At 58.4% G+C, this 9784-nt stretch overlaps 2 protein-coding genes across 2 annotated transcripts in view; one reads left to right on the forward strand and one right to left on the reverse strand.

Moving 5' to 3' along the window:
• Positions 1 to 9784, forward strand: part of LOC308071079 (protein FAM83D-B-like) — a 441583-nt gene that overhangs the window by 230596 nt on the left and 201203 nt on the right. The window lies entirely within an intron of this gene.
• On the reverse strand, positions 4464 to 8637 carry SLC32A1 (solute carrier family 32 member 1). Its single transcript, XM_080405975.1, has 2 exons — positions 7821 to 8637; positions 4464 to 7016 (listed from the first exon to the last, which is right to left on the reverse strand). The coding sequence occupies exons 1-2, from the start codon at positions 8196 to 8198 to the stop codon at positions 5829 to 5831; spliced, it is 1566 nt and encodes a 521-aa protein (XP_080262101.1). The 5' UTR covers positions 8199 to 8637; the 3' UTR covers positions 4464 to 5828.

The raw sequence follows: 9784 nt of genomic DNA on the forward strand, positions 1-9784 counted from the left end.
GTTCGTCTCCTCTCTGGATTCCTCCACAGGTGGGAAACAAACCCACTGCTGGAACTCAAATCCCCTCCACTTCTATCTGCTGACCCTGAGCCAGATGCCTGGGGAGCAGCTCTCCTACGGGCCGGCCGGGTCCCTGCAGCAAGGGACGAGTCCTTCACAAAACCCCCTGCTTTTCCCAAAGGGGTTCAGGACCTCATTAAGAGAAGGGGAAAGTTGTGATCATCCCAGAGAAAGCAAATCGGCATTACCTGCACAGCGTGAGGCGTGGGAAGCTGGGCTCCTGGGCTCCGGCAGCAGAGCCGGCAGGCACTGCCCCACTCCAGCTGCGGGAAGCAGCATGTACCACTGTCCCTCCAGTTGTTTTTATTTTGACGATTCAGTCTGAAGGTCGAAGGAAAAGTCCGAAGGAGGAGCTTGTGGCAGGAAGTAAATGATTACCCTGCCAGCGCTCCCGAGGGGACCAAGGCACAGGGAGCTGGGGTGGGAGAGGAAAATCCCTCCTTGGGGGGATTAGAGGGCAGCTCACCGGCAGGGAAGTGCAAAGGGTCAGAACAAAGTGCTCTGTTCGCTGGAGGCTGTGCCAGGTCACATGCTGGGTCCTAGCAGAGGTAGTGAGGCATGGGTCACCTCCCAAACGCCAGAAAGACCTCCTGGATGTGGACACAACCCATTGCCCATCCACCAGCAATCCGCGGAGCTTGCCAGCGAGGAAGGAGCTGGGCGATGTGGAGCCTTGTCCCCTGGCAGCACTGTGTCCGGGGCAACAGATCCAGGGACTTTTACATGTTTGAACTGTGCAGGCGTGACAGTCCTACAGCCCCACTTCTGCCTCCTGTGTGACCCTCCTCTGGCTCCATCCTGGGCCACATGTACGTACAACAAGCACCTGAGCAGCCGTCAAGGACTGAACCCCATGGGCACATCAAAACTGAGGCCAGAGCAGCCCTCTGGGAGCCAAAATCGACTGCCCTCCATTCATGCCATCCCCTATTTGCTCCCTAGGTGTCCAGCACCACTGATCACCACATCCCTGTGTGGGTGCCCAGATAAGGCTTTGATGGGTGGAGTCACTGGTGGACCCTCAAGCTCCTCACCTGAAATACAAACTTCATGCATGGGAGGTATTTTCTGATTGTGCAGGAAGATTCCTTTTACCCTCAGAAGCCCTTTTGCACCTGCCCCTCTCGTGGGAGTTGACCATGATGTAGTTGGGTGATAGATCCCACAGCTCTGAGAAAACCTGAATGGCAGCACCATTCCTTGAGTGTTTGTCAAGCTACTGACCTCTTGCCATTGGCACATGCCTGTCCCAGCTAGGCCTGTGAATCCCAAAGCAGAGAGGAGAAAGAAAAAGGATCACTGCACAGGGAGGCCATTAAGAAAGCAAAAGGGTGAGCTGAGGCAGGATTTGAATACACAGATGGGTACAAAGATGTATAAAATCAGATGATGGAGAACACTGGTGCCCCCATCAAAATAAGCATTTTCTGAAACAGTCTGGAATATGTGGTTTGGAGCATCCGAGGTTCGTGAGGCCACGACAGCCAGCTGCCACTGCAGCCAAGGTCTCCAGCTCCGTGTGTGTGGGGAGATGGCAGAGCCATACCTGCCCCGCAGTGAGCTCCAGCACCAGTGGCAGCGCGCAGAGAGGAGCAGGCTCAGCCCTCACCTTGCTCCAGCTCCCACCCACGGTCCCACCAGGTGGCATGGCCGTGCAGATGTGTGAGGGTAACAGAGGTTTGATATCACGCTCATGTCTCAGGGAACAAATGCAAATAGAGGTCCCTATTGTACTTCAGGAACCATAAAGACACAGAGGGAGAAATAAATAGATTCCCTGCTAGCGCAGAGAGGGCCTTTGTTTGTCTCATTTTCAGAATCAGAAGGTTTAGAGGATTGCTGCAGCACATGACCAGAAGCTACGAAGCTGCAGACAAAAGGCATTTGGAACAGAGATCAGACTTTGCCATCATGCTGGCTTTTCAGATTCCTGCTTTGTCTAAGTTAAACCTGCTGCTATTTCGGGGTTTCTTTTGCTCACTCCACTGCATCCCCTACGTTAAAGGCTGCACATCTCCCACAACACTGGGTTCACATACGCTTTCACTCACATCAGCACAGCATCAGAATGTCTGCTGCGGCAGGTTGGAGGGGGCTGCCTGTATTTCAAGCCCAAGTCACGAGGGTTGCATCCACAGCCGCACTCATTGCAGCCATGGACAAGTTTAGAGGACAAAGCCTCAGCTTATCGCTCTGGCCTGCTGAGCAGGCTCATTTCGCAAGCTCGTCGCACGTCAGCCATGAGCGTGCATCGGCACCCAGCAGAAACACGGAGGAAAGTGCTTGAGCAGAACTGACAGCGAGACAAAGCCTGCCGGGGCTCTCTGGATAATTGCTGGCTTTACCGCAGCTGAAAACTACAGTGAGCCAGGCGCTGAGATGCCCTGTCATCCCTGGGACCCACGCAGCCTCTGCCAGGCATCACGCGGGAGGCAGAAATGCCTCGCAGAGTCCCTCCAGCCAGGCGGTATCTGCTCCCTGGGGCGCAGGGGCCTGGGGGGGGCTGTGCCTGGGCAGGACCTAGGGGGTTGAGCTGCCCTTGCAGGGGCTGGGGGACTTTCTGCTGGTGCTCCCCTGTTCTGCTCCCTGAGGGATAGGAGCAAGGAGCCCTCAGCTGCCCTGAATTTCCCCACCGTCACAAAAAAGGCACAACTCATCTTACAACCCCAAATACACTCCAAGACGGAGCCATTTCTGTTTCCAAGGGGGGGGGAAAGCGCTGAATTAGATTGAAAACCTCTATAAAGTTAAAGCTTCATAGAATGGTTTCCATCCTCATGTACCCTGAAGCGGAGAACCTTTGACCTCTGAAAAACACAAAGACACAGGACAGGTTAGTGTGTGAGCGCCCAGCAGCCCCACACGGGCCACTGCCCGCAAGGAGAGGCGAGTAAGCTGTGCAGCCGCTGCAGCATGGCAGCTGTCCTGGCTGCATCCCTCCGCTCCCTGCGGTCCCAGGGGAACACGGGGAGACAAGCACCCCAAAACCACCACGCACACAGCCGATGCCAACGACAGATGTGCAGAGGAGCATGATAACCTGCCAGAGCTCCTCAGCTCTCCACATCCAAGATCCGAGGGGTTAGCTCAGCCCTGCTGCTGATGGTTCCGACCAGAAGATGGGCTGGTTCTCCCATGCCCGACCCCTGTCAGCACCCCAGGGAGAAACCGCAGTTGGAGCGGAGCGTTCCCGGCAGGAGCCGCACCAGCCGGCGCCTGTGAAGGGGGAGCGGCCCGCCCAGACCCTCCGGCCGGGCTCGGTGCCCGCACCCCGCCGGGCCGCGCCGTCGGGCGAGGGCGCTGCGCCGCCGGGCTGCGGGCGGGGGGAGCCCCGGGGCGGGCTGGGGGAGACCCCCGGGGCGGGCAGGGGGAGCCCTGGGCTGTGAGCAGGGGGGAGAGCCGGGGCGAGCAGGGGGGAGCCCCGGGAGTGGGGCAGGGGGAGACCGGGGAGACCTCCGGGGGCGGGCAGAGGGAGCCCCGGGGGTGGGCAGGGGGAGACCCCCGGGGGCGGGCAGGGGGAGCCCCGGGGAGGGCAAGGGGTGCCCCGGGCTCTGAGCAGGGGGGAGCCCCGGGGGCAAGCAGGGGGAGACCCCCGCGGCGGGCAGTGGAACCTCTGGGGAGGGCAGGGGGAGCCCCGGGGGCGGGCAGGGGGAGACCCCCGGGGAGGGCAGGGGAAGCCCCGGGGACGGGTAATCACGGATCAGCTGCGTCGGGATGGGGCGGAGGGTGAGGAGCGGATGAGAAAGATGAGGATGGGGATGAGGTTGAGAATGGTGATGGGACACAGCTGGACACCCCCAGGAAAGGGGGCCAGCAAGGAGGGAAACGTGGCTACTCCGGGGGCCAGGCGCCCCACCGCGAGGCCCCCACACACCCCCACGGTGCCACACATCCCTGTCCCCACGCGGAATAACCCCCCCAGCTGCCCTGCGCTTGCCTTTCGGAGGCTGCCCGCGAAACGGCCCGAAACGCTGGTTTTCCCGGGAAGGAACATCACCCCGTCCTGCCCGCAGCCCCGTTCCCCGGCTTGTGCCACCGCCGGCACCCCGGTACCGCATTGCGGAGCTGCCCGCTGCCGTCGGGGGCAGCTCGGACCGGGCGGGGGGGACCCCAGCCGCTACCCGGGGCTTGACACCATTTGGGGGGTAAACGGAGCCCCACGGGGACCCCCCTCTGCTGTGCCCAGGCTGCGGGGATGCTGCCGGTGGGTCCCGTCCATCCTCATCCCCACTGTGCGGCGGCAACGGGCGGACAACGAATTAGCTGTTGCGGCTTTTAAATCGCTGTAAATCGAGGTGTTTTCGGGAATGGGTGCGGAGCGGGGGGCTGACCCCCGCTCCGCACCCGTGGGCAGGGCAGAGTGAGTTTGGTTCAATCAGGGGGTACCCCCAGCCCATTATTTCGTTTATTTCCCTCCTCCACTGCATTTGCTTGTTTGTGAGGCTGGGGTTTTTTTCCCCCCTCCTTCACAAGAGCAAAAATCTCGGGGTACATCTGCAAATTCCATCCAACCCCAGAGTATGAGCACTACGGGGTAAAGCAAAACTGAGGGGGTGTGTGTGTGTGTGTGTGAAAGCAGCCCCTTTCCCCAGCTGTAGGATGGCCCCTTCTTGAAATACGTGTCCTACTTCTTGAAAACAGTTTAATCCCACCGTCGGTGACAACCCAGCGCTGCCTCTCCGTTACCACCGAGGATGTGCGGTACCCCCTGACACAAGTGGGCACAGGCAGGATGAACCCTCTGCCCCTGCCCTGCTCCTCCAAGCCCCCCCACAAACCAGGCCAGCCTCATCGGCTATGTTTTCTCTTTATTGTTCGATATATTTATGTACCACATTATATGTTAAAGATAGATTATTTTTTTTTCTGATATACATTTTTCATCTTATTTACCACAATGACACCACACGTACATTGGAAACAGCTCCACGGATCTGGTAGATTGCACAGAATGAATTGTGTCGTAGTTTTGTTCCTGTATCCTGAACAACGTCAAATCCAACAATATATTATTTTTTTTAAAACTTTTCATAATTTAGAAATAACAATTGTTAAAATAAAACAAAACAAAAGTCACCGAGAAGCAGACTCCGGGTCTGTGATTTCAGCCAGAGGCAAAACATTGTAACCGATGGGAAGCACGGTTCCTCGGTGTGAATTCGGATGGAAGAATTAAGCAGTCCTGACATCTATGTGACTACGGTGTAAACATTGCAGGTAACTGGCATTGCTGGTCATCAGCCGCTGCTTGGACTTGTTGGGCTGGTCATACAATCTAGGTCTCATCTACATCCATCTCACGCAGCGTAAACTGAAGGTCCTTGCTCCCAGCACCCACGGCTGGTTTGCTTCCCTCTGTGAGCGCAGTAACACAATCCCACAGGATCGGCACCTGTGTTTCAGCTCCTGAAACACTGAATTGCATATCTGTAAGGAGTATTGAAAACTGCAACTGTTTCCCAACAGGTCATTTGTGGGGGGGCAAGCCTCAGGCAACGAGTGAGGAGATAAAGGTGGGGCACTGGATAATTCCTTCAAAAAATTCTAAACAACAAAAAAATATATTTAGATTTTAGCTTAATTAAAAAGAGAGCAGGGCACACACTTTCATCTCTTGTTATTTCCTTTAATTTTCAGATTCTATGACATAGAATTTGTTGGATGCACGTAACGAAAATAATGACTCTTTCCATTAAAAGGATGCAGAATTATTTGGCTATGCGGATGTTTGATGCAATTCTCTTACTGCAGCTGACTCTGGCCCCTCCTTAGTCTTCAGCATTGGTTCTGAAGGCCTCTATGAGGCCTTCTAAAGAGTGGATGAACCCAGAGACGCTGCAGATACCACCTATAACGAAAATGGCGACATCAAAGAAGACATGGTGCCATAAGAGCTTCCGCCACAAGAGTTTGAGGTGGAAAAGACTGGGGAGCAGGAAACAGAGCCCTGCGCCTGTGAGGCTCCCAGTAAGACCCATCAGGAGGGCAAAATGTGGGACATAGATCGCCATGAGCAGGGTGAAAACTACCAGGGCACATCTGAGGGTGAGTCCCCAGGATTTGAGCCGCCCATCACCCCCGTAGCAGTTGGGGAAGAACGCCCTGTTTCCATCTTGGAAAAGGGACCGCTCCAGGACTTCCACGGCCGCAAAGAACGGCAAGGGGTACGAGAGCAAGGCTTTGGCCACCAGGAAAATGTTGACTACTGCCCTAATGGTGGGTGGCAGGTTGTCTGTAATGACTTCCTTGGTGTCATCAGCCCAGGTCAGATAGGCGACCAAGGCAAAGAGTCCCTTAAGGATGCAAGCTGCTATGTGAGTCCAGTTCATCATGCAATGGAACTCCTTGGGGTTCTGCATGTTCCCCTCCAAGGAAGGCAGAAAGATCTGAGAGGTGTAGCTGAAGACAATGATGCCAATGGAGATGGGAAACTTCTTTACATCAATGTAAAACTTGACTTTGTCCCAGGCCCAGTCACGTGCCCTGGAGAGGCAGTAGGCGATCACCAAGATGTTGATCACAAAGTGGGCTAATGTGCAGAGCAAGCTGAACTTGGAGACTGCCTTGAGGTTCTTCAAGAACGCACAAGGCAGGAGCACTGCCGTGGCAATGATGGACCACGACTTCTGGGAGACGGGCAGGTTGGGGAAGCTGTTGTACATCAGGTTCCCACTGACCACCACATAGAGGATGCAGGTCATGACCAATTCAATGATCTGAGCCACGTTCACAATTCTGCCTCCGAGAGTGGGGAAGCGGGGCGCACAGCACGCGTTCGCTATGTCCACGTAGGAGTCTCTCACCCTGACTATCTCCCCATCCTCATTCTCTTCATAAAGACAGGCAATAAGGATTTTCCCAGTGTAGCAGCAAACCACTGCAGCGAAAATTATTAAAAAGAGTCCTAGGTATCCACCATGAAGGATGGCATAGGGCAGGCCCAGAACAAACATCCCCTAGAAAGAGACAAAATGGAAACCGTGTTGCTCGTCTCACAGAGGGGACCAGGCAGGCGCCGGTACCCGGGCACACGCAGTCGCACAGTTGCAGTCACATGCACGCTCGCTGTCTTGCTTGCACACCATCACACCCACGCAATCGGTCACACAGTCACACCACGCAGTCATGGTCACACACAATTACAGCTCCCCCCCCCCGTCTCTGATGTACCACCCCCCCCCATCACACTCACACACTCACGCACACCCACATCATGTCACCCTGAGCACCCACAGCAAGCCAGCACAGTCTCAGCACCCGGGCTTTGCCCCTAACCTCTCTGTCCGCAGCCCCTCTCAGTGCACCGAGACCCCCACAGCCAGGGGACCCCCGCAGGGGCCAGACCAGGCCCACCCCGGCACAAGCCCACCACCGGCCTGAGGTCCCCTTGGGGTCCACCCTCGCCCCTGACCCATGTGCTGGGGCAGCCTGCTGGCCCGGCCCTGTGGGAAGGTGCAGAGGGATGAGGAAGGGGCCTGGTGGCCCCCCCAGCTCCATGCCATGCTCTGGGGGAGGGGGGCAAAGCAGAGATCCAGGGCTGGACTTTTTCCCTTTCCATTTTTGTATAATTCTTTCTTTTTCTCTTCCCCCCCCCCCCTTTGCCCTCTATCTTTTCCCCCTAATTTTTCTTTCTTTTTTCCCCCCTTTTTCCCGAAGCGAGTTTGCAGCCAGCCTGGGGCTGCCGGGCCAGCGGGTGCGGGGTGGGCGCGGGGCGGGGAGCGGGGTGCGCTCCCCGGTGCCCGACACGACGGCAGTCGTACCTGGATGGCGTTGGTGACATTCCAGCCCGCCTCCCAGGCCGTGATCTTGGGCTTGCCCTGTCCGGAGAGCTCGGAGCAGACCCCCGCCTCTTTGGAGGCGGAGGGCGGCAGCGGGCCGGTGCCGTCCCGCTGGTAGTGGATGTCCCCTTCCAGGGGCGTCTCGCCGCCCTCCTCGCCGCCCTCGGACTTGAGGATATCCATCTGCAGCCCCTGCCGGTGCTCCATGTCCAGGTCGTCGCAGTGGGCGAACCCCACCGCCTCCTCGTCGGTGGCCGCCTGGAAGCCCATCCTCGCGAACATGCCGCTCATCTTCGCCTGGGACTTGTTGGACACCGAGGTGGCCACGTTGGAAAGCTTGCTGCGGAGAAGGGTGGCCATGGTGGCTGCCCGGGGAGCTCCGCTGCTCGGGGACCCGCGGCGATGGAGAGACCCGACGGGGCGGGGGGGCGGCGGGGCGGCGGACGGGAGCTCGGCGCCCGGCGAGGGGCAGCGGCCGCTGCGGGGGGCTGCTCCGAGCCGCTACCTCCGCGTCCCGGCGCAGTGCGAGCGGCTCCGCGCCGGGGGGCCCAGGGGCATGCCACCGCTGCGGGGAGGTGCGGGCCCGCACGCCCCGCCGCCCGCTCCGTCCGCTGCGCGCTGCTCCGCGCCGCTCCGCCGGCCCCCGCGGCGGGATCGGGGGGCGAGCCGGGCGGGGATGGGGGGTTGTCACCAGCCGGCGGCTGTCACCAGGCGGGCAGCGCAAGCCCCTGGCAGAGCGCGCCGCGTCTCCATCGCAGTGCGCCCACCTCGCAGAGAGAAGAGGGAGAGGGGGGAGAATTGCTGCATTTCTGGGGGAGGTACCAGCCTCCCCGGCCAAGCCCAGCCCCCCCGCCCCCGCCCCACCCCCGCCCGCCGGGCCCCGCCGGCAGCGCCGCAGCGCGGACCCCCCCCCCCCCCCCCCGGCTCCGCAGCCCCTGCGCTGCCCGCCCTGCCCCACACCCGCGCCGCGGACCCCCGCCCGCCGGCCCCTTCCCCAGGGCGAAACAAAAGAGCCCCATCGAAGAGGCGGACAAACGGCTGTCGAGGGGCTCTTAACGGAATTTCCCCTCTCGCACCCCCCACCCCTCCTTTTGCTTTTTTCTCCCCTCAGAAACGTGCGGCCCCTTCGGGGGCTGGGGACAGCAGCGGGGGCAGCGCACCCTGCGGCAGCCCCCGCGCAGGAACAAGGTTTTAGCGGGGCGACAACGACCCCCACCAGCTGTTTGCTCCCAACCCAGGGTGGAAGGGGGGTCCCCGCTCCCGCCCGGGGCTCGCAGCCGGCGGCAGCGCTTCTGCCCCGGGGGCCGCTCCGCCACCGCGCTGCAGCGGGGCGCCCGCCTGGGATTTCTCCTCTTGATCCCCACCACCTCATGTAGCAATTCCGCTTTCTTCTAAAAAAGAAAAAGCCGGTATTTTCATTTTGCTTCTAACTTATTTGTAATTAAAGAGCCTTACGATTTTATTTTTTTCTTTATTAAAAGTATTTGCCAGATGAGCAGCCAACATAGCAAACAACGGCAACAAGACATCCCTGTGTCCTGTGCTGTGGCCCAGACAATGCGGGGTGGCAGGGGGAGCACTGGGATTTTGGGGTGCTCTGTGTGGGAGCACGTCCGCTCTGCTGCTTTGAAATCGTTGGAATCGTCGTTTTATTAAAAAAAAAAAAAGAAAAAGAAAAAGAAAAGAAAAAAAATATTTTCCCTGAAAGTGGGGTGGCGAGGAAATCTGTGTTTCGTTTGCTGCTTTGGAAGGTAAAAAAAAAGAATATTTTTTTACTACAGACGGGTGGAGAAGCCAGTGCTGAATTATTTCCTAATATCGCTGTGAGTGAGTGGGGAGGGAACGCTCGGGCTGCGGTTGCGGGTGGGATGCGGCACCCAGCAGAGATGGGGAATGACCCCCCCGGCTCCTAGAAAAAAAACCTTAAACACATTTATTTTTTCCCC

Source organism: Falco punctatus (assembly GCF_963210335.1).
Source record: "Falco punctatus genome assembly, chromosome: 10".
Classification (NCBI taxonomy): Eukaryota; Metazoa; Chordata; class Aves; order Falconiformes; family Falconidae; genus Falco; species Falco punctatus.

Bases quoted from the DNA above. Each gene is read 5' to 3' on its own strand.
- SLC32A1 (XM_080405975.1), bottom strand. From the start codon at position 8,198: ATGGCCACCCTTCTCCGCAGCAAGCTTTCCAACGTGGCCACCTCGGTG. The intron at 7,017-7,820 runs GTACGACTGCCG...GTCTCTTTCTAG, and splicing joins ATGTCACCAACGCCATCCAG to GGGATGTTTGTTCTGGGCCT.